This window comes from Bombyx mori, chromosome 1 (genome assembly GCF_030269925.1).
Source record: "Bombyx mori chromosome 1, ASM3026992v2".
Taxonomy (NCBI): domain Eukaryota; kingdom Metazoa; phylum Arthropoda; class Insecta; order Lepidoptera; family Bombycidae; genus Bombyx; species Bombyx mori.
The window spans coordinates 2503939-2530097 of NC_085107.1; the positions used below are offsets into that span (position 1 = coordinate 2503939).

General features: G+C 34.3%; 1 protein-coding gene across 1 annotated transcript; it reads left to right on the forward strand.

The window, feature by feature from the left end:
- Positions 1 to 24669, forward strand: LOC101746452 (SET and MYND domain-containing protein 4). The gene is made up of 15 exons (XM_038021696.2): positions 1 to 292; positions 918 to 1176; positions 1376 to 1556; positions 2209 to 2353; positions 2895 to 3053; positions 4425 to 4562; positions 5979 to 6186; positions 7058 to 7256; positions 11900 to 11999; positions 12378 to 12564; positions 13924 to 14071; positions 15757 to 15894; positions 16579 to 16658; positions 18154 to 18230; positions 18737 to 24669. The coding sequence occupies exons 1-15, from the start codon at positions 147 to 149 to the stop codon at positions 18930 to 18932; spliced, it is 2361 nt and encodes a 786-aa protein (XP_037877624.1). The 5' UTR covers positions 1 to 146; the 3' UTR covers positions 18933 to 24669.
- Positions 24670 to 26159: the final 1490 nt, after the last annotated feature.

Consider the following 26159-nt stretch of genomic DNA (forward strand, 5'->3'; position numbering starts at 1 on the left):
CATTCATTCATGTTGTCATTCTTCATTCTTTTATGTATTTTATTAAGTTTGTTTTTTAATTTCAAAAATAAAATTTTCAAGTAATTGTTTGTATGTAAGAAGATAAATAGTATAAAAACGAGTGCCTGAGTAGTAAACATAGCAATATGAGTAGTCTTAGTCTACCCGAAAATTGTTCGAAACAATGGGAAATACTGCTCTTACTTATTTCTTCGGAGGAAAAAAAAATAGACAGGACTGGCGATTCGGAAATAGATACAATGAACTATTTTTACAAAAACGAGGGAATTCGGTGAGCTTATGTTTGTGGATTGAATGCGTGTGGATAATTTATAGATAACCTCTGACAGCATTTAATTGGCTTATTTTTTGTTTAACATTGGTAATAATTAAAAACCGCACAAATTGAAGTTCAATTAAGTTAAAAATTATTATAGAATAATAACTAAATAAGCTTATCGTCTCTTCTGATAGAGGATGTAATGGGGAGTCTTGAAGTACCATCAAACAGCTTAAATCTACCACCTTCATCATATTTGATTTGATGTACCCATTATTGATAAGTCAACGTCGTAAGCTAAAGAATAAGATGCCTGGTGCATTCGTATCGAAAGATGCATCTGTACTTGTAAAATATTATTTTAATGAAATACCTACTTAACATATACTCATAAATCATTTCCATAATGAAAATATAACAATAATAAAAATGAGCCACTAAGTACTATGTTGAGAATTTAGAAGTAGCTCAAATTTCTTTTTTTACTATGACCCAGTTTTAATGTATTTCATAATTGGTTACTAACCAGAGAGCCTTAGACATAATCTGTAAAATTAAATTTTGAAGCCTCAGTAAAATTAAATTACTTATGTTGCAAGTATTACTGATTTATGGCATACAAATGTTTTATTTTCAGGCAAATTCTCCTTCAATGGTTAAACCAAATGAAAGCGACATATGCAAAAAAAAGAAGTGAATCTGACACAGCTACAAAATGTGATGAAATAGCATTACTATGGAGACAAAAAGGAAATGACAAGTTCCGATCTAACAATATTGAAGCAAGTTACAGTTACTATTCGAAAAGTGTCACATATGCCAACCAAACAGGCCCAATGTATCCTCTTGCACTTGCTAACAGATCAGCTGCACTGTTGCGATTGAAACGAAATGAGGTAATTGTATTGACTCGCTGTCAAAGCTGTAATATTGCACTCTGCTGTTCCAAAAACATAAAAAATTCGACTCTTTTTATCAAAAACGTTTATTGCTATGCGACTTTTGTTTTGGTGCTCTTGCGAATAAATATTGCAAAATTGCTACAGTAGCTATTTTTATCAAAAAATTACTGTATACTATATACATTGTCATCAGGACTGCTTGTCAGACATTAAACTGGCGATATCCAATGGCTACCCGTCAGAGTTACGTCACAAGCTCCTGCTCCGAAGAGCTGATTGTCTTATAGAGTTGTGCAGAACAGTTGCTGCACGAGAAGCATTGATTGAAGCAAAACAACATGCAGCTACACTAAAACTCTCCATGTCCCATAAAGGTGTGTAATGAATAATGTTTTGAATAGTTTTTTCAATTCTAGTCATCACTAAAAATTTGTAAGAATGTGAGGGGCTTAAAAAATACCCCTCAGTCAAAAAACACCCATAAGTAATAAATTGTGTGATACTCCACTGTGATGTGTGAAATATATTTTAATATTTCTTTTTTATGGGGGAATTAAGGATATGGAATAAAAAAAGAATACTCAAAACAATTGAATTTAATATTAGATTTCAAAGTAATTGTTGAAGACAGATGGACTGATATATCTGCATTTTAACATTGAACTTAACTTCTTGTTAATATATTTGCTTTTCTACGTTCAAGTACACCATTTCATTGTAACCCAAAACAGTATCGATTAAATGATAATTTAAATAGGAATATTTAAATACAACAAACCATTTGTTGAGTCTGTATTGTTACTTAGTTTAGATACCTATAACATTGGAGTATATCTTGACTTCAGTATAAAAAATTTAGTAATAGAATTGCTAAATAAATTTGACCAAAAATATAGAGTTTATCATATAAATTAAGACTAGAAATTTGATAACATTATTGGCTGATGATTTTTAAGGTTAAGGATTATTATTCTAGCTTATTGACCTTATATCTGCAAGTGTAAATTTGTCATTGATATGATTCAGGTGAGTTTGATCGCCATCTTTGTGATTTGGAAAAGAAACTGGAGGTTGTGAAAGATGTTGACCGTTCTGAAGAAGATGAGATACCTGATTTCTACATGGGAGAGAACGAGGAGTTTGTTTCTGCCTCCAACGCTTTACAATTGAAGTAGGTTCTATAGTATATCTGATTGAAAGCATAAGAATTTCATGCTGTAAGTTGGAAATTCAAGAAGGCTATAAACTACACACTCTTCAGTTGTGGAAATGTATACATATTCTTTACAAAGACTGTTAGACTTGCAGAATTAGAATTCTAAAGAGATAAAAAGAAAATCATTACTTTTCACCCCACGCACCGTGCCACATGATAATGCCTTAATCAATTTGTGTGTTTACATTTTTTTTATTTATTGCCTAGATGTGTGGACGGGCTCACAGCCCACCTGGTGTTAAGTGGTTACTGGAACCCATAGACATCTACAACGTAAATGCGCCACACACCTTGAGATATAAGTTCTAAGGTCTCAGTATAGTTAGAACGGCTGCCCCACCCTTCAAACTGAAACACATTACTGCTTCACGGCAGAAATAGGCGGGGCGGCGGTACCTACCCGTGCGGACTCACAAGAGGTCCTACCACCAGTACATATAATGTATTTGTCACTTTTTAAGGCAATTTTTATTTGTCTTTATTTCTCATCTTTCAGACGCAGCAAAGCAGCTGGTCGACACGTCGTAACCAAGAAAGCGACAAAACGAGGTGATGTCATATTCTCAGAGGAGCCGTACGCTTGTGTCACGTTGCCGAATGAAGGAGGGCGCTTAGTCTGCGAAACATGCTGTCGAACTGACATCAATACTGTTCCGTGAGTATTTGTTAGTGCTTTTATTTTGGGGCTAGGGTTGTGCTTACTCACGAGATTTCGGCCTGAGACAAGTGGGACTGCAGAATCCATCCACTAAACGAACCTCTTGCAATTTAGCCCGAACGTCCTAGCCCCACCCAGGACAGAACCTATGCTGCTCTGTGTCTTTAGTTCTCTCCTTCATTTGCCGCTAAGGGCGCTGTTCCAACTCCATGCAAATTTGAGTTAACTTTTACGCGATCCAGAACGTTAAAAAACTGTCACTAAGCACACTGTTTTCTGCTCTACATCATTTGACATGACATACTCAAGCTCTCCAAAACAAACAAGAGCCAAATGCCGTATACGTTACCCAAGCTATCTAGAATTGTGTGAGCAGCGAAAGCAGTGGTTCTAAATATGAGTAAAGTCTACACCACTAGCAGTAGGCAGTAGCACGGCTCTGCCTCTGGTTTGCTGATATAGAGAGTAGGCAGGTACTCTCACAATTAAATGCAGCTCCACATCTCACCTGACGTTTATTGACTATTGTCAATTATATAGTTTTGTATCTAGTGTGTTCATATTCATTCAATTTGCTTTGTAAAATTGACAATAATACTGGCTGATACAAATATAGCGGTAGGCAGCGATTTGGCTGTGCCCCTGGCGTTGCTGATGTCCATGAGCGACAATAACCACTTACAATCAGCTGGGCCGTGTGCTCGTCTGTCTGTTAGGGCAATAAAAAAAGCACTGATATCCATAGTCGTATGTGTGCTTGACTACAATGTCAATAAAAAAGGAAAGAACTAAAATGTCTGTTTTTTCTTAATCTATTGTCATGTAGAATGTAGCTTGTACTTGAACTGTACAAAATACAGTTAACTGTACAATATATAACTCTTTTTCTTTGGTCTCTCCTTGGTTCCAAACAACTTAGGAGACCAGGGTAATTAACAATCCGAACAACCAAGTGGGTAGCACTCTTATTGTTCAACGGTATTGGAAAACCCTCACAAATTAGAATCCAAGATTGCCAGAACTAACTAAATATTTATAGGTGACTTGCATTGAATTTTTAAAAATAAACATATTATATGCAAAATAACACGTAATTTTTTTTTTTGCTTAAATGACGTAGACGAGCTCTCAGCCCACCTGCTGTTAAGTGGTTACTGGAGCCCATAGACATCTACAACGTAAATGCGCCACCCACCTTGAGATATAACTTCTGAGGTCTCAAGTATAGTTACAACGGCTGCCCCACCCTTCAAACCGAAACGCATTACTGCTTCACGGCAGAAATAGGCAGAGTGGTGGATCTACCCGCGGGGACTCTCAAAATTTATTTTAATGCCTCCCTAAAACTTTTATAATCTATGTCTTTAGTTGCAGTGTATGTTCTCGAAGCTGCTACTGCAGTGAAACTTGTAGAGAGCATGGTTTGCACACGTTCCATCGCTGGGAATGCCCCGGAGCCCAGTTTGATTTGTTCCCTACTATAGGGATAGCACATTTAGCTCTAAGGTAAATAATTAACTTATATTATAGTTATAATATGAATATATTAGTATATAGTATATTTACTGATGGTAGGATTACTTGAGAGTCCACACGGCCTACCACCACCCTGCTTATTTCTGCCGGGAAGCAGTAATGTGCTTCGGTTTGAAGGGCGGGGTAGTCGTAACTATACTTGAGACCTTAGAATTGATATCTCAAGGTGTGTGGCGCATTCACGTTGTAGATGTCCATGGGCTCCAGTAACCACTTAACACCAGGTGGGCTGTGAGCTGGTCCACCCATCTAAGCAATAAAACAAAAAAAAATGTATTTGTTTCTGCATACAAATTTTCATTTTCAGTTTAAATATAACCATATAAAGCTTTTGTTGTGATGGGAAATAGTATTTTTCAAGTCTAGCTCTGTCTATAAACTACCAACACTGAAACCATATCAATATCAGACATTTTAGTATTGGGTTATAATTTTATTAAATACAGAGTGTATTGTGATTCTTCATGAAAACATGGGTGTTTTCTCAAGTAACGTTGTAAAAGTCTCTACTGTATATCGCACACCCACGGAATGTTCTAGAAGAACTATTGATGCTTAGCTAAGTAAATTAGGATAGTGTCGGTTCCGAGAATAGTTCTCTTATAGTTGTTGTAAAATACGAGCGCGCGTGGCCTTTATTTGTAGTTGTAATCGTAAATGCACATTTTCGTTGGTGTGTGTACTCGACAGAGGGGTCACTGGTCAGTAGCCACATTAGCTACATATAACCTACACTGACGCGTATACAGATCGGTCACTCACACAACTAAGGGCGGCGCGCAGTCATACCTTGCAACAACGATAACACCCTGTGAATATATATAATGTATTATTTTATTGACCATAAAATAAAGTTTAGCCCAGTAAAACTATAGCACAAATTGAGTTGATCTATAAAGAGAAACAACATTTAAAACTATTGCTTCATCAGTTTTTATGTTTCATATACTTATTTCAATATTCAAAAATGTTTTAATATTTCTAATGTTTCTTCTTCTCATGTTTCAAAATACCATTTATGTCACCTTATTATAACCTCTTTTAAGATGTCATAAATCACATAGAGGTTACATATTTTTTTATTTTTTTTTTATTGCTTAGATGGGTGGACGAGCTCACAGCCCACCTGGTGTTAAGTGGTCACTGGAGCCCATAGACATCTACAACGTAAATGCGCCACCCACCTTGAGATATAAGTTCTAAGGTCTCAAGTATAGTTACAACAGCTGCCCCACCCTTCAAACTGAAACGCATTATTGCTTCACGGCAGAAATAGGCAGGGCGGTGGTACCTACCCGCGCGGAGTCACAATAGGTCCTACCACCAGTGATACCACATATATTTGTCTTAGACTTTAGAGATTTCAAGTTTCGGTTTTATCGTCAGGGTACTCTTAGTATCGGTCAGCGCCGGTTTCCCCCAGCTGCCACTGGGGGCACGTACACCGACTTCAGCATCCGATCTCTTCAATGGCTACGCAAACGTCGACAACGTTCAGATATACACACGGGACACGCCCCCTTTCTACAGGATGTTCAATTTGGTCACGAATTTTGATAAAATGAACAGCACCGATTACATACAGTATGCACTCGTGAGTATATCTATAGCATCATTACGTGTATCTTCTTCTTCTTTTTTTTATCTCAAGCGATTTTTTTCTATTGCATTCTCTTCTATGAGCCGTCATCTCAACACTCACTTCTTTCTCTCTCTTATATCGTCATTCACACACTCCATCCATGTGTTCTTGGGTCGACTTCTTCCCCCTCTACCTTGCACTACCATTGCCATACATCTCCTAGTCACATGCATCTTCTCTCTACGCATCACACGTCCATACCACGCTAACCGTCCGCTCTTTGATTTGTCAATCACGGGGGCTACTTTCACATTTCCTCTGATATACTCATTCCTTATCTTGTCCATTCTTGTCACTACACATCCATCTCAATATTCGCATCTCTGCCGCGTGTACTCCCCTTTCATGCTTTACTTTCGTCGCCCAACATTCAGAACCATACAGCACGACAAGTCTAATGACCGTTTTGTTAACTTTCCCCTTGAGCTAAAGAGGCATTCTACGATCGCATGCTATTTCAGAGATCTGTCGTCATTATTACGTGTATCACTACATAGTATAAAACAAAATCGCTTTCTCTGTCCCTATATCCCTATGTATGCTTAAATCTTTAAAACTACGCAACAGATTTTGATGCGGTTTCTTTTAATAGATAGAGTGATTAAAGAGGAAGGTTTATATGTATAATAACATCCATTAAATAGTGGAGAAATCAATAATAAATTACAGTTTCCGAAGCGAAGCGAGGGCGGGTCGCTAGTCTATTATATAAAAATAAACCGTAGTTGATGATTCGCAATCTTTAACCTGCCTTTTCTGTGTTCCCTGGTTCTCCTTAACCACTACCAGCACGTAATACTCTCTTCTGGTTTCGTGTTTCAAGACCGCAACAATGCTGACTCTCTACTTGGAGAATTTCACGACGTTCTTCGATGATTTGCCCGATAAAATTCCGTATACGCTAAACAAGTCGCAGCTGCGTCTGTTCTCCGCTTCGCTGTTACTCCGTAGCCTGGGGCAGCTGGTCTGCAACGGACACGCGGCTTTGAGTCTGGCGACTATCGAAGAGGACGATGCGAAAGGTTAGATTTTTTTATATATTATAGAAAGATCTAGAATAGCACCACTCTAAATTTTCTCGTGGGTTCTTAAAAGGGCACAAAAAGATTCGCGGTTTTTACTGGTTTTAGGATATTTATGTTAACAGACCTTTGTGTCTTTTCGGTTATTGTTAAGGTTTGAAAGGACAATGCCCAAAAGTGGGCCAAATTTATGTCTAAACTATTTGTACTTGAAAAACTATGCCTTATTTTTTCACGTTGTTTAGTTTATGTATCAACATTTCTTTCAGCCTGGCATTTAGTCTAGTCAACAAGTTCAAAAACGTGTTAAATAGACATAAAGCTCCTAAAAATATGTACGATAGCTCATTGGATGCGGAATGATGTCTACAAAAATGTTTTTTAAGGGCTTATTAGCACATAAAAAATTGCGATTGTTATAAACAAAATAAGATTTAAAAAAAGAAGAATTTGGTTTTTCCTTAATAATTTCTAAAATAATGATATTTAAGGAATTTTGAATAAAGATCCTGAAAGAGGAGGAAATTTCCAATAAAAAAGTCCCAACTCCCGGAATTCTATCTCTATTATTTATAAAAAAAAATTAACGCTGAAAATAGCGCTCCGCGAGATTGCTACGGCATAGGCGCGCTGTCTAAAAAGCCGGTATATCACCTAAAATATTTTTTTTATAGTATTAAATAACAATTTAAAAATTTGAATAAATTATGGTGTAATCTGAACACTTGAACGAAAAAAAACTAGGTGAAAAAAAAATTTTACATCGATTTTTCAAAAATTTACACCATTGTTAATTTACTAAATTTTTTCCAATCTCTGTTTTTATAAATTACGGTATAAAAGTTTTAATAATTCATCTATAAATTTTTTGCTTCGTGGAGCTCTTATCATTTAAGTACTTAATAAAGTAATGCCAAAAAGATTTTTTAATCTTTATTATTTTGATAATTATAATTTTTTTTAATTAACAAAAAAATTAATTTCTAAAAAATGTTATGAAAAATAGTTTTTTTCCGTAATATCTTAATATTGCTGTTTTTGCATCTACCATAGGTATTAATTAACATTAAAAAAAAAAATTTACGCTATTTGTTAAGAAATTGTTTATAAACAAATACACTATTTTGGGACTTTTTAAAAAAAAATTTTTACCGTCTTATTGTATAGGTGAAATAAAGATTTAAAAAAAAAAAAATTTCTTAAATAAATGTTTTAATTGTTTAAAATCGTTTTTTTCATATTTCAATTGTTTAAGAAATTATTTTTTTCTTAAAAATCATCATTGACTCTTTTCAGCGGATTAACAAAGAAATACATTTTTTTATAAATAATTTCATTGTTTATTAACTTAACAATTTGTTATAAAAAATTAATATTAATCGTTATATTTTTTTTCGAAAACTACAAAAAATTACAAAAACAAATTACAATTACATAACAAAATACAGAAAAAAAAAATTTGTATTTTTTACATCATTTTTAGATATTATATGATAATGAAATTACAGCCGTTACATAATTTGTCAAGTTATAAATTGTTATAACTTTTAAACTATAAGAGATACGGTAAAGGACACTCAGGTCATTTTTATAAAGGATTTATTTATCTTTAAAATAAATTCAAAATCGATCCTGTAACTATTGTTTATCAGTTGTTATAAGCATTTGATAAATAAATGAAAACTGATCGATAGCAGAATGTAAATGAGGTAAGTATAAATTAAAACTAGTATATTATTTAAACAAAATTATATATTTCTATGATTTATACGTAATTAGAAAGATATTTTATCATAGAACAAAAAAGTTTTTGTGTCCGTAGCTGTATCTATATTATTCAACAAATTATAAGCTAATGAAATTTCAAAAAATATCAAAAAAATCTTAAATTTTTATAAACAAATGCTTATAACTGATAAACAATAGTTACAGGATCGATTTTGAATTTATTTTAAAGATAAATAAATCCTTTATAAACATGACCTGAGTGTCCTTTACCGTATCTCTTATAGTTTAAAAGTTATAACAAGCTTGACAAATTATGTAACGGCTGTAATTTCATTATCATATAATATCTAAAAATGCTGTAAAAAACACAATTTTTTTTTTCTATATTTTGTTATGTATGGTTGTTTTTGTAATTTTTTGTAGTTTTCGAAAAAAAAATATAACGATTAATATTAATTTTTTATAACAAATTGTTAAGTTAATAAACAATGAAATTATTTATAAAAAAATGTATTTCCTTGTTAATCCGCTGAAAAGAGTCAATGATGATTTTTAAGAAAAAAATAATTTCTTAAACAATTGAAATATGAAAAAAACGATTTTAAACAATTAAAACATTTATTTAAGATTTTTTTTTTTTTTAAATCTTTATTTCACCTATACAATAAGACGGTAATTTTTTTTTTTTAAAAGTCCCAAAATAGTGTATTTGTTTATAAACAAATTCTTAACAAATAGCGTAAAATTTTTTTTTTTAAATGTTAATTAATACCTATGGTAGATGCAAAAACAGCAATATTAAGATATTACGGAAAAAAACTATTTTTCATAACATTTTTTAGATTTTTTTTTTTTTTGTTAATTAAAAAAAATTATAATTATCAAAATAATAAAGTTTAAAAAATCTTTTTGGCATTACTTTATTAAGTACTTAAATGATAAGAGCTCCACGAAGGGAAAAATTTATAGATGAATTATTGAAACTTTTATACCGTAATTTATAAAAACAGAGATTGGAAAAAATTTAGTTAATTAACAATGGTGTAAATTTTTGAAAAATCGATGTAAAATTTTTTTTTCACCTAGGTTTTTTTCGTTCAAGTGTTCAGATTACACCATAATTTATTCAAATTTTTAAATTGTTATTTAATACTATAAAAAAAATATTTTAGGTGATATACCGGCTTTTTAGACGGCGCGCCTATGCCGTAGCGACCTCGCGGAGCGCTATTTTCAGCGTTAATTTTTTTTAATAAATAATAGAGATAGAATTCCGGGAGTTGGGACTTTTTTATTGGAAATTTCCTCCTCGTGCAGGATCTTTTTTCAAAATTCCTTAAATATCATTATTTTAGAAATTATTAAGGAAAAACCAAATTCCTTTTTTTTTAAATCTTATTTTGTTTATAACAATCGCAATTTTTTATGTGCTAATAAGCCCTTAAAAAACATTTTTGTAGACATCATTCCGCATCCAATGAGCTATCGTACATATTTTTAGGAGCTTTATGTCTATTTAACACGTTTTTGAACTTGTTGACTAGACTAATTGTTTTACAAAAAAATAAATTACTTATTTGATAACATCCCAAAACTGAGTGCCATAGTTTTTAAATTCGCCAATAGGCAAAGGGCTTAGCCCATACAGCCTTATAGTAAGCCTATATGCTGCCAAACGAAAGAGTTGTCTGTGACTTGAACAACAATTAAAAAAAAAGCTAATGGTTATAATTCACAGACTTTTTAGTTTATTTTTGTTAAATTAAATATTTATTTATTGTAATAATAATTATTACTTAAAACCATGAACTATTTAATATTTTTAGATATTAATGATTCCATTAGTAAAAATCTCAATGGCCTACCATTACTCTATTCTTATTAAATATGATCAGAGAGTTTTGGCAGCTACCCGAGTGAAGCGTCACTTGAAGTTTTATTTTAATGTTTTTTTAATAGTTTATTGTGATGTATAATATATAAATTGGTTTTGTGTATTAAACGTCAATAATCGTTGTTCACGATTATTGAGGCATTGGAATAAAACTGTGGCTAACATAGCAGTGACTGTTTTGTTTTTTTTCCAAGATAAAAGGTCTGCGGAAATTCACGCTCACTCAATGTGCTATTCATCGAGTTGACGTGAAAATTCCCAAAAAGCAATAAAAGTGATACACCGGCTTTTTATTGACATTAAAAAAATATAACTACGACAAACTAGGCTGTATAGGCTACGCTCTTTGCCTAATTATTGGCGAATTTAAAAACAACAACAACAATATCGTTGCCGGCTTCCGGATTTTTATTTCATTTTATTATTATTATCAGGATATAATAATAATAATAACTAACTTATTTAATACTGTAAATAATGATGAGAGCGATTATTGATTTCGACGAAAATAGTTCACAACTTAATTTTAGCTGCAGAAAAAAACAGATTTCTCTTAAACCTGGGTAAGAATATAAAAATCGTTTTCTGAATATGAAACAATATTTCTTTGTCTATCAAATTAAGTTAAAACCATCATGACCCGACAACTTTTTTTAGGAGCCCAAACGCCCATAGAAAATGGGCATTGTCCTTTGGAACAACCAGTTTGACAAACAAAAATTTTGAGTCTTTCTTTCAAAGTAGATGGCAGCACTCACGTACTTATGCCCCTGTTTAGTATCCAACAATCATAATCGCCGCAAAGTAACACTCCTATGAAAAAAATTAAAAACAACACACGAGTTCGTGTTAGCGTCGTTATCTGGCCGCAGAGATCCAGAGCTGGTTACAGACCTCCCTGAAGGTCCGCCGTATTACAGATCCTGAGTTGGCCGCATCCAGCGATATCCTGTGTAAAAATTATGATTTGTAAATGTAAAAAATAAATTTGATTAAGTATCAATGTAAATATTACTTACAGCCGGTAGGACGATATCTGAGCGAGAGGTGCGTCGCGCTACCGCCATTTATCCGTCGGCCGCCATGATGAATCACTCGTGTGACCCGAACATTGTAAATACGTGAGTCGTTTTAAAATTTCACTACTAAAACTCTGTGATTAATACCACTCAAAAGCGATCTAGGAAGAGGGTAGACATATTTTTCCACTACTAACATCCTACCCGCAGTTTTCAGTATAGAGACATATAAGGGAAATCAATAAATATAAAAAAACGTGGTTTTTGAATAAAACTTTATTTTTATTTTTTTATTGCTTAGATGGGTGAACGAGCTCTCAGTCCACCTAGTGTTAAGTGGTTACTGGAGCCCATAAACATCTACAACGTAAATGCGCCACCCACCTTGAGATATAAGTTCTAAGGTCTCAGTATAATTACAACGGCTGCCCCACCCTTTCAAACCGAAACGCATTACACACACAAATTTAACGTTTCCAGTTTCTACAACAGTCGTCTGATAGTTCGTTGTTCGCGTGAGATGCCCGTGGCCACGGAAGTCTTCAACTGCTACGGTCCTCATCGTTCCAGAGAGACTACCGCCCAGAGACGAGCGCAACTCAGAGCTCAGTACATGTTCAACTGTATGTGCACCGCTTGCCTCGATACTGACCGGAAGGATTTTGTGGTAAGTGGTAATCTTTGGTGCACTCTCTTCTGGTGGTAGGGCGCGTTAGAAGCCTGCATGGGTAGGTACCACCACTTCGATAAAGCGGCACGACACGAGAACAACTCTCATCGTGGCCGCCGGTAACTACATTCCCGATCGTGCGGACAGAATGGAAAGCAGTCGACGTCGCCCAAAACACGTCATCTCGGATCCTCCCGATCCACTAACGGTGCTTCTATGTACCTCAAGCACCGGTCATCGTTCTCGTCGAACCCGTCGCTTGCGATGAACGACGAGTAAATTAACCCTCAGACACAGCCCACTGAGTTTCTCGCCGGATCTTCTCAGTGGGTCGCGTTTTCGATCCGGTGGTAGATTCTGCGAAGCACTGCTCTTGCTAGGGTTCGTGTTAGCCCCGTGAACTCACCTACTAGTCAAGGTTACGCTGAAATAGCCTCTCAAGGCTCTCAGCTTAGGTAGGCAAAAAAAAAGGTAAGTGAAAGAAGGATTTTAGCACACTTTCTTCTGGTGGTGGAGTGTGATGGAAGCCTGCTTGGGTATGTGCCACCACCCGTGGTACGACGGCAGTGAAGTAGTAGTGACGGATGAGATATCTTGTGCGCTCGTATCGAGCGATATGACTGCGTCGGTGTTCCAATCCCACATACAGGTACCAAATTTTCTATTGAAATACGTACTTAACAAATATTCGCGAACGACCACGGAATGACAACACGGTGTAATAAAAATCAGCCTGTAAAAAAATAATTTGCGTAATTACTCGTGGTAGGGCTCCTTGTGAGGCTCGCACGGGTAGGTACACCAGGATACAATCAACCTGCCTATTTCTGCCCTGCCTGCCCTCCCTCTCTCTATGAGCGTCGTTAATTTCATACTCCTCCGCCCGCGCAATTTTCGTATTATTATATGCGTATTATTATATATTATGGCGCCAAAATGAAAAAAATAAAATATAATATATCAGGTCTATGCCAAAATTTAAAATGTTACGAGTAATCATGCCTTCTGTTGCAAAAAGAGTCATCTAAGAAGAGAACAAACTTGAGAACACAATACCTTTGAATCAATCTCTTTATTTAGGGCCCGTTTCTTCACGTATTAATATACATATATAACTACACGATAATTCGCTGAGATACAATAAAATTCCAAAGAAATTTTTTTTATCCCGTGTTATTTAAATGGGAAATCAAAAATCAAAATGCGGCACCTGAAAATATGAATACTAAGAGCTCAAACTTTACCACCTTTTTTATTTGGTCATCTTGGACGATATTTTCGTAGTGCCTAAAGAAAAAAAAATTAAGTTTTTATTTTGGCCCACCCTAATTCCTTTTTCATTTCATTTTATTCCAGTCTTTGTTCACCGCGTACGCTTGCCAGACGTGCAAAGGGCCGGTCCTGTGGTGCGGGAAGAGAGCCCTGTGTCAGCAATGCCACGCTGAACTGCAAATAGACCGAGCGTTGTCCGCTATAGAAAAAGCCGAAGACTTGATGGATCAAGGTAACGATGTAGCGGGATGGCTTAATGTATAACGAAACACACCATCTATGCTATTCACACGTTATAAAAACGTAACCTTCCCAAATGTTCTATCTCATTCACTCTCAAGCTAAATCTTACAGATGGATACTTGTGTCTCTTTTTATAGTAATATTAAATAATAATAATAAAATCAACCTTGCACAAAGATCCAGATTAACATTCACATTTAACATTGATATGTTGATAAATAAAATAAAAGAAAAATATAAAGGCAAAAATCGCTTTTTTTTCTCTTTCATCTACTTTCAAATCACAATTATACTAAATATGAAACAGTTATTTCATTTTAACGCTTAAAATAAAAATGTGTGCGTGTACTAGTGTACACACGTAAGAAGTGAAACTTCTTTATGGCCTTATTTTTCGAAAAATGAACTTTCTAGAAATTGGTTAAATAAAGTTAAATTAGATAAAGTTTAAACAAAAGGATTTTATTATCATAGACATGAATACAAAAAAGTTAAATTAGATAAAGTTTAAACAAAAGGATTTTATTATCATAGACATGAATACAAAAAAGATGGCGCGTAACGGAAAAATGTGACGCGTAACCGAAAAATGTGACGGTAAATTTTTTTCCAACGCCGATAAAGAAGTTTCACTTCAATAAAATTAAATCAAAATAAATTAAAAGTTAACGTAATTTTTTTTCTTCTTGCCTTTATATAATGCCCTTGTAAGCTCATACTGTCCACTTTATGGTTAGAAGTCACTGTCGCTCATGGAAATTAGCTATGCCAAGGGTATATAGCCTATGGTAAAATACTCTTCCCAAAGATCGTATTTAGATTGGTTGCAGATGCAAAATAAGCGATAACTACGAATTAGTTAGTTTGGTCGTTGCAAATGAAGGACACAAACCGCGGAAAGAAACGATAAGAAGCGGCAGTTCTGCGGTAAAGGAAGGATGCACAATACCTTATGTAGTCCTTCCTGCAGGCTCGTGTACCGCTACGCGATGAGAAACACCAACAATTTCACTTATTTACGAATATATAACAACAGAGACACGAAGCGCGCGCGCGGTTGTTCAGCCATTACATTTCTTATCGACTCGATGTCGCTACACGATCTCGCTCGCACGCGTCCGTAGGTAAAGTGCGGGAGAGGGATGGGAGATGATTTGCAAAACCAAATTAAATGTTGCTATTTTTCGAAACCAAAAATTTACAGTTCTAAACCAGCGCAACCACTGGTGGTAGGGCCTCTTGTGAGTCCGCACGGGTAGGTACCACCACCCCGCCTATTTCTGCTGTGAAGCAGTAATGCGTTTCGGTTTGATGGGTGGGGCAGCCGTTGTAACTATACTGAGACCTTAGAACTTATGTCTCAAGGTGGGTGGCGGTATTTACAATTTAATACCGGGTAGGCCGTCCATCCACCCATCTAAGAAAATACCCACAGCCCACTGAGTTTCTCGCCGGATCTTCTCAGTGGGTCGCGTTTCCGATCCGGTGGTAGATTCTGCGAAGCACGGTTCTTGCCAGGGTCCGTGTTAGCAACAACGTCAAGTTTGAGCCCCGTGAGCTCACCTACTAGTTAAGGTTACGCTGAAATAGCCTCTCAAGGCTCTCAGCTTAGGTAGGAAAAAAAAGACCTAAGAAAAAAAGAAGAAAAACAATATTATTACGTTTATCAAACAGCTGAACGGGCGGCCACAGTTGAGGAACGTTTCGAGAAGGCTCATGCGGCTTACAAAATGAAACAGCAAGTTTGGCATCGACACCACACGTCCCTGCGGGCTGCCGCCGATAGACTGGCCAGAATATACGCTGATTCCGGTAAGGATTGTTAAGGACGCGTTGCGATCGAAGGACCCCGGTCTGGACGAGCCTGGTAAGGGGACCGCTACAAAGATTCTAATCTGTTCGTATCGTCTGATGAATACATTAGAATCTTGCATTTCTGGGAATGCGAGCGCAACCAGATCTTGTTGGTGCTACTGCATGCACTTAACTCATCTAAATTGTTTTTCTTTAATTCTTATCTAACCCCCTACTTCTCCCTACTTATACTTACTTATTCTTACCGTCTACTTCTCCCTACCTATACTTACTTCTTACCCCCTACTTCTACTCGTACTGGTGTTAGGACAGGCGTACATTAACCCTGCCTATGTGAATGCAACTATACTATTTCAGTTAGGCATTCTTGTTGTCCACTAAAAGGTAGAGGATATCTTATTACAATATAAGAGAATAAGACTTCCGTCCTACGTTACAAGGTAGGTCGGTGCCTATACATTGTGTCGTATAATGACGTCATCAACCTAAGAAAAGGAGAAATCGAGTTCGGAAAGCATAGACGTAGAACGTAACCAGATTGATATAGGCGATGGGAAGTCTAGCGGACTGTAAATATTAACTAGCAACATTTAAACGAATGAACTTTGAATCGTAAAGTTTTAGACGCGCAATGAATATATTGTGTTTTAATGAAATAATATCGTATGTGAACGTTTACAGGCGAGTTCAGTAGGAGCGTCGAGCTGATCAAGCAAAACATTCAGAGTTTGGAATATCAATTCGGATCGTTTAGCGTTGAGGTAAGACATCGTCTTTATTTTCCCTATCGATGAAGGTGGGGGAGGGTGACGGGAGAGATGTGCTCCGCACTAAACGCTTAACTTTGCCCCCTTTGCCTTTTCATGAGTTCTGTCTCATGCGAGGTCTGGACGTTGGTTGTTGAGCGACAGGAGGCTTTAGTCAGTTCGACTCTGACATGCCCCGCCCTCCATCCCCAGGGAGGGCGGAAGTCCGGCGATTTCCTCGTGACCAAAAAAAAATAATCTATGGAGGTACTGTTCTATCGCAAACGAACGCTCCTTTTTATTCACAATTGAGGCCGACAGCGCAAAAGTGGCCTAACCCACAATTTTTCATAATCTTGCTTATATTTGAGGCCCTCAGCGCAAAAGTGTCTTAAGCTTACCATAGTTCGCATGGAGATATCGAGATTTGAATTTACTTTTACACTGCTTTGTAGGCAAAAACAATACACGCAAAAATAATATTTACAAATCCATCTGTTATCTATGTGTGAAACTATGGGTTTTGCATCAAAATTTGTTTATGTTTTAAATAAATTGCAATTTATAGGCGCGAATATGAAAAATTGTGGGTTAGGCCACTTTTGCGCTGACGGTCTCATTTATCTTGCAATTTATTTAAAATATAATTTTGTTGCAAGACCGACCTATCCATAGTTTCGCTCATAGATAACAGATGGATTTGTAAATATTATTTTTGCGAGTATTGTTTTTTTTTGTCTACTCAACTTTAAATTCATGAAACTTAAACCTTAAACTTTTGCGCTGACGGCCTCAATAATTTTATGTAGCTGTCGGTTAAGAGCTCACGGATGTTTTGATGTTAAGTGTTATATTAATCAAGATTGCTGCATGTTTTCAGTGAACCAGCAATGGAATGCATCCCGCGTCTAAGGACATTTCACCCTAACGCCTAAGCTTATTTTTCAATATGGCGTCGGATGCCAAAATATCTTTTGTCACTGAGAAATATCATTTTAACCTAATTTTCTTGTTGCTTAGACTGGTGGACGAGCTCACTGTCCACCTGGTGTTAAGCGGTTACCAGAGCCCATATACAGCTACAACGTAAATACCGTCACCCACTTTTAGACATGAACTCTTAATCTTAGTTCTGTAGCGCGACCACTACCCCGCCATTTAAACCGAAACGCAATACTGCTTTGCGGCAAAAATAGGCAGATTGGTGGTAGGTACTCGTGCAGACTCATAAGAAGCCCTAACATCCGTAATTAAGCATATTACAATTTTTTTGCTTTTAATATTTTATTGTACTATGCCACTCCTTCACCGTGGAAGTCAATCGTGAACATTGGTTAAGTACGTATTTTATTAGAAAAATTGGTACCCGCCTGCGGGATTCGAACACTGACATAGTCGCATTGCCCGATACGATCGTACTACCGGGCGCCTTATCCTTTAGGCCACGACGACATCAATATAAATATAACATCCACTATTTTTATAAAAAATAATTTGTCTTGTACTAAAGGTAGCGCATGAGCTAAGAAAACTATCGGACGTGATGCTAGAGAGACTCATCAACTTACCACAGAGCCCTGAATACAGGTAAATACTTATGTATACTTGAAGTAAGAAGTAACCGCTTAAATATCAATTTCAAAAAAAACGCATACATATGCAATGCATACCAAGAAAAGCTTTATATTGAGGCAATCTGACATGATTAGTAAAACTGAAAATTATTTTCAGGACTCGTTCAATATTTTCATTTTACAAAGCTGTAAAATGAAAATATTGTTAAACTAGCGACCCGCCCTCGCTTCGCTTCGGAAACATGAAATTTTATTATTGATTATTGACGACATCACATTAGAAACCTCAAAAATAACAGTATTTCTCCACTATTTAATGGATGTTATTATACATATAAACCTTCCTCTTCAATCACTCTATCTATTAAAAAAACCGCATCAAAATCCTTTGCGTAGTTTTAAGTTAAGTTTATGTAGTAATGATGAAAGAAAAAACAACACCCTATATAATTACAAAATCATTTTGATTAATAACGGCCAACCTTTCACAACGATTGAGTCTACGTAAACAATTTCCAGGGAATGGTGTCTCGAAGCCCACAAGATCATAAAGAAATCCATACAGCTGATGGACTTGAACTACGGTTCCTGGGAGCCTTTGGTGAAGAGGCTCAAAGAACAAGAATCGATAGTGGCTTCACTCCTCGCCCATAGTCGAACCCCGGAACATTCGGACACGATACACAACAATCTGCACTACAACCTGAAGATATAACACAGGTCCACCAGGGAAGCCTGCCACGTCTGCATGGCCGCCTGGTCTCACTTCTCTTGTCGGTTCTTCAAACTGTGAAGGGTTCCGTTTGACAGATGACACAAGTGACACGTGTCAAAGGCCAACGGCGTGATTCGCGGTGGATGTAATATTTCAAAATTTACAAATAGCTTTCATGAAGCGCCCTGTAAACGATCAAATTTTATTTTTATTGCTTAGATCGGTAGTCGCGCTCACAGCCCACCTGGTGTTAAGTGGTTACTGGAGCCCATAGACATCTACAACGTAAATGCGCCACCCACCTTGAGATATAAGTTCTAAGGTCTTAGTATAATTACAACGGCTGCCCCACCCTTCAAACCGAAACGCATTACTGCTTCACGGCAGAAATAGACAGGGCGGTAGTACCTACACGCGCGGACTCACAAGAGGTCCTACCACCAGTTTGTTTGTCCAACTTTATGTTTTTATCAAATAATAGCTTAAACGATCAAACAAGTTTGTTAAAACTTGCCCGTAAATTCGATTTTCTTCTCGCCGCAACAAGATCAACGTGTCGAGCAACGACTGAGATCTTGTTTGACAAACACCCTCATACACGTTCAAACTTGTTTGTCAAACACGCCGTCAATCAAGATTTCCATCAAAGACGTCAAACATGTAGACTGTTTTAGAAACGCGTCAAACAAAGCTGCATACTGTCAAATAATTTGACAAACAATTTGATCATTTACAGGACGCTTTACATTTAAATCATTCAAGTACGTCTATTTAATATAAGTGCGTTCAAAACATTCACAGTACGTGTTGTTTTAAGGCGCAGCGTTCGATGATGTATTTCACATGTCTGGTGTTAAACAAAATAGTAAAGACATTATTTTTAAGTATGGCTGATGTGTCGCCGTCTCGCGATCACCTACCGTAACTAGAACGTATACGTTTTTAATATATCGTAGCATATAACTAATGGTTATCGTAAAAAAAAACAAAAATACTTTTCCTGAGGAAACTGAATCAGCGTAGGGATCAACGTAAAACGAACCAAAAATATATTAAAAATAAAATGCATTTTTCAAATTTTATAATAATGCTATTTCCTCTTCTATGTAAATGACAAACAATAATATAATAGTGAGATGCCGTGCTATTAATCTTGATACTTTTATATTTGTGTTGTGTGACTATTGTAATAATCGTAAGACGTAAGAAGTTAATAATAATAAAGAAAACTGAAATGAAATTTGTAACAGAAATCAGCCCAACAAACTTATATATGAGAACTGTTTTTTATAGTTTTTTTTTGTACTTTTGTATGCTACAAAGAAATCAAATAATAACGTGTCTATACAGGGTGTCCCAGAAAGAATGGATAATCCTGAAACACCTCATAGTAGAGCTATTGGGGACACAAAATAAAAAAAGATAAAAAAAAACTAGGTAGTACCCAAATTAAAAATAAAGAAAAAAAAACAAATATCATGATTAAAATTTAAGTTCAGATTAACTTTTATAAAAAATTACACTAGCTACTCATACGATTTCCTGCATATTCCTTAGTATAGTCCATGTAGAATATTATAATATAATAAAAAAAAAAAAAATATTTTGATTTCCAAATAGCTCTACTATAAGGTGTTTCAGGATTATCTATTCTTTTTGAAACACCCTGTATATTGAAAATAGAAGAAAAGCTATATATTTTATAGACATAATCAACTTAATTTATTCTTAAGTACTTCAAAATATATGAACTATATATAACATAAAATTTATTCTAAATCAATATTATATTAATAGATAATATAATATATAAATCAGAATTGACAGAAAGTGAGAATAGTGAGAAAATATAGCAATAAAAATAAATAAAAACATTATATTTCTATAAATTTTGTCTTGTATACATTTACTACACCTAAATAAATATAACAGTATTTAGATTAAAATGTATAGTTTAATATCATGCCGATGTGGTGCATATGATTTCTCATAGCATGTCAGAATTAAAAAGGGATATTTAATGGAATATATTAAAAAATGGAGCTAAGTTAATTAAAGTCAATCGTCTATATACACATAAATACATATACTAATGCTACACACTTTTGTTATTAAAAAATAATAATCGTAAAATAAATAGCATTCCCGCCAAAACGTTTTTTTTTTTTTATGTATGACAAAAGGATTTATGATCAGACTTTGTATTTTAGAAAAAATAGACGGTCACTGTTTTATTTTACACAATAGTTTATTTGTTGCCGCATAAAAATATATTCGTAAAGCATTATTTTATTCTATTGACACAGTTAAATACACTTGATGTATAATAAAGGATTATATAAAAAAAAAAAAAAACAATGTAAATAATTATAAACGAAAATTCTAACAATGAATAAATACGGTATGACAAAAGTGAGAATTAATTTTAAGGATTACATATTTTAAATTAGAAGTAAATAGTTTATTTACATTTATGTGTTTATGTCATAAAAATTAAAGTGTAAATGATTTATACAAATTACTGATATAAAAAAAAAACGAATACATTGATAAACTTATTTTGATACACTTTAATAAAATTATTGTCCTATACGTTTTATTAAATATTTTACACTTGCGAGCCTAATGAAGAAGTCATAAACGAATAAATAACTCGATAATCGATTTTGTACAAAGCTATTGAACATAAATATTAAAAGCAACATTATTTATATACCTAATATAATATAAGATATAAAAAAAAAAAATATTACATAATTATAAGTAGATAAATTGATAGCTACTTTAAAAAAAAAGTTAAACTAGCAATGGGGTATTTGACTGTTATGTCGTACATGACTGAAGAAATCTATACAAATATATAAAGTTGAAGTGTCTGTTTGTAATATTAAAATAACAGCTTTTTACTATATGCATATGAATGTGTATACGGTACATATCCCAAAATAACATTTTTTACAATTTTTGTCTGTCTGTTTGTTCCGGCTAATCTGTGGAAGGGCTGTACTAATTTTGACAGGACTATCACTGGCAGATAGCTGATATAATTTATATCTTGTAATTTACATAGCTATTTTAGGAATATTCTAAAATTATTATCATATTATAATGTTTCATCAAATTCCACGTGGACGCTGGTGAAACTATAAAATAAAAACAATATTTTATTTAACATACCATAACGGGTTAACTGACCCATTTTGTACTTTTGCATTGAAATTTATTGATTTTCCTTTTGCATTGCTTTTTTATTGCTTTTACACATTTGAATTCATAACTTTTTCTTACCAATTAATCTACAGTTAATTATACATTATTTTTTTTGTGTTTTGTTTATTTGGAGTAATACTTGTCGTACCTATATCGTTATCTGCTAGGATTTGTTGGAACAGTCGAATGCCCCATTTGCATCCTCAATAATTGTAAGCTACGCCTGCAAGTGTGATGTGTGCAAAGAAAGCAATAAATTATGAAATTGATTGCCTTACATAAATAGAAACACTTTTCTAAACCTCTTACATGTATACTCAAACTTATCGCGTATAGTGGAATTGTCTAACTGTATTTGTGCAATTTGTAATGTGTTATTATTGTTACAAATTTTTTTTACATCTCGATCGACAGTTCTAATGAAATTGATTATAGTATTCTAACGATCAGATAAACGTTGTGATGTCCATGGGCCGATTTGACACCGGATAATCAAAAACTTCCGCTGCTTATTTGCGAGCGAATACTCTAATTAAATAAGGGGACATACTAATTTAATAACGACATCCTTACACGATCGATTTGTAAAACATGTCAATAGTTACTTATTTAGAGTTCACACTGTAACATTTTAGCAATATATCCATATTTTTGATGATAAATTTTGATAATTTACTATATATAATAAAACTAGCACTCATACTACTTGATAATAATATTATAATTATATTGTATTTCTAATAATATGTGGCTTCATTACAATAAAATAGTCGATCTGTAATCCAAATTATACCTCGTGAAAAATTATTTGGATTTAGTTTTAACGTAAAATAAGCCAAGCTTTCGGTTGCTACCCTTGAAGTAATGAGTTCAAATCTCATGTGATTGATGCCTAAAATGACTAATAATTTTGTATTAGGACGGTCGTGTATAATGTGTAAAACTGTAAAACTTTGATCGATTTTTTCCGTAAATGTAACATTATTTGAAATACTTTTGCAATCAGTTACGGTTACGCAAATACTAAAATTAAGTTTTGAACACACATTTTAAAGCCTTCGTCAAACAGAACGCGTAATTAGCGCGCGTCAGAGCGCTAAACTGACGGCCCTACGACGCCGAGATGTGTTGGACTACTGTGGTACTATGTATGTACTACTACTAGCGCCAGCGCTATAGCGCTATAAGCGCTATAGCGCTGGCGCTCTGTTTGACGGTATGTTACCACAGTAGTACATCACATCTCGGCGTCATAGCGTAGCGCTCTGACGCGCGCTAATTACGCGTTCTGTTTGACGAAGCCTTAAAAGTATAGCGTCACTGTTAAAAAGTATAAATCGAGAGTTGAAAGCCTATTTGATTTAAATGACATTGCGCTTAACTTAATAATAATAATAATATAATAATAAGCCTTTTTATTTCTTTTTTTACAATCTTAGGTGGATTATAATATTACATTAAACAACAAATATGACTTTTGTTAGCAAGTTAGCTCAAAATTATGTTAGTAATATAAGTACGTGTATTAAAATAATTATAAATTAACAAGAAAGCCTGGTTTGGGTAAAGGCCTCCTCCAAAGGCGCGTATTAAGAATCCCACCCCAAGATATTTAGCTTAATATGCCATATTAATCTTTGTATGTAGTTATATGCCTTTTTTATTTAGTATTAGTATTAGTGTAAAGGCAATTTGATTCTTTTAATTCAACTTCAATTAAGTTTACCCTCATTTAAATAGCTGAAGAAGTTTTTTGTTACGATCTTTTTTTCAAACTTTAAGTGGCGCTTCTGTAAACTTGCAAAAAATGTCGCTTAAACCAAATAACGATTCAACCCTCGAAATTATCAAACTGAATAGAAAAGTTATGTGTACGAACAGTGAAGCCAAATTTTATATTGAGAATTAAATGTCTCATATAAATTGTGGTGAACTCTAGCAACACTAAGCATTCTTGTTGTTTTCTTTAAGAAAAAAAAAACATTTTTATTTATTGCTTTTATGTGTGGACGAGCTCACAGCCCACCTGGTGTTAAGTGATTACTGGAGCCCATAGACATCTACAACGTAAATGCGCCACCCACCTTGAGATATAAGTTCTAAGGTCTCAGTATAGTTACAACGGCTGCCCCACCCTTCGAACCGAAACGCATTACAGCTTCACGGCAGAAATAGGCAGGTTGGTGGTACCTACCCGTGTGGACTCACAACAGGTCCGACCACCTTCAAACTAAATGTTTTTATTTCTGTTTCCTACCAATAATTTAAATTTTCACGTGGTATATTGGTGTAAACTAAAAAAAAAACATGCTTTAATTGAACACAATCAAATGTTCCTAATAAATAAACGATCATTACGTGATTTAGTGATTAATGTAAATAAAATATCAATAAAATGTTAACTCAGCTTTTTACTCAAATTTCCGTGCCCTAATTAAATAGCACTCTACAAATATAAGTTGTACTAGAATTATCTTTTAAAACTTTGCTCATTTTTGTTTCACAATAAAGTTATGTTGACGCTGTAGTTTTTTTTTTTTCATTACAATTGCTTTTATAATCAATACCTTTCAATTATTTTTCTGCATCGCATTTTTACATATTAAGTAATGTTCAAAACATACATAACATGTAAAACGCGGTGTAGTAATGTATGTAAGTATAATATGTACTTTAGGTACATTGTACGCAGTAATAACAACCATGAAACCTTTATGGTATACAAGAGTATTAGAAAAAGATCTCAAACTATTTTAAAGTCTTTTTTTAATTATTATTATGTATATTAATTTAAAATGGTAATTTTCAAGGTTTTGACATCATCGCTGGCACAAAGAAAGTGGAGCCGAGCTTTAAAAAAAATACGGTGACATGGTGGTCTTTTTATCAATGTTACCAGTTCTTAATAAAAAAATTTGATAACAAAGGTCAATGGGTCAAACATATTTGATTAAGAATATTAAAGGTTAAAAATGTATCTGTAATGTAAAAAAAGTTATCTGTAATCAGCTAGCTTATTTCTTCGAAATGCAAAAAATATAGTGCATCAAAATCAAATTGTAGTACATCCAATAATGATCACGATTGTCTGATATGAGAAATCAACCGCAGTGATGTTTTCAAATAGCAGCTCTCATTGTAACATCTAGATCGAAACGTATAAACCATGACACAATACATACATCTGTTGATTCTGTGAAAATTCATAACCATGCTCTCTTAAATTCCCATTATCTACTAAATGCCGCCGCCTACTAAATGTATTGCAAATATAATATTTAATAGTAGGTTGTATAGTATGTATAGTATATATGAAGTAGCAATTTTACAATACAGGTCATTTGAAACGTAATTCATTTAGGGCTGACAATAAATTCAAAATCAAATAATTTGAATGAATCAATTGTGATTCATATAACTTTACATATTATAATTAATAGATCGAATTTGATTAATTTGAAATTTATTTTAAAAATATGGAATTGTAATTTCAAATTCATTAATTTGTTTATTGATTAATGTTTTGTTCATTCGTTACATCAATATGGAAACGGTGAAAATATGAGTATTTATTGAAGACCCGTTCGTTCACTCGTTGCTAAAGCATTCCGCACAAACTACTCACAACATTAATGACATGTATGGAGTGAACATTACAAACGAACGCACGACTCGTATATACAATAAATGGGTTTGAACACTTCCAATATGGAAATTTTCGTCTATAGAATACGAATGAACCCTGTGGTCACCCGAAACTAAAGTCAACAACGACGAATAGGTACTCAATCTACCACTGAGTTAGCAGCAGTTACCAACATTAGTATCAAAACAATATTGATCAATTTGCGTCAAACTGGCAAGGTAAAAAAAAGAAATCTTGGTGAAAATGAGTGCCGCATGAACTGAACGATTACCTGCGACGTACGCGTTATGGTGTGCCTTACCTACGTTGCTTAACAAGAGGCAAAGGAATTTTGAATAACATTTATCTTTTTGATTAAGTATCGTAAGCGA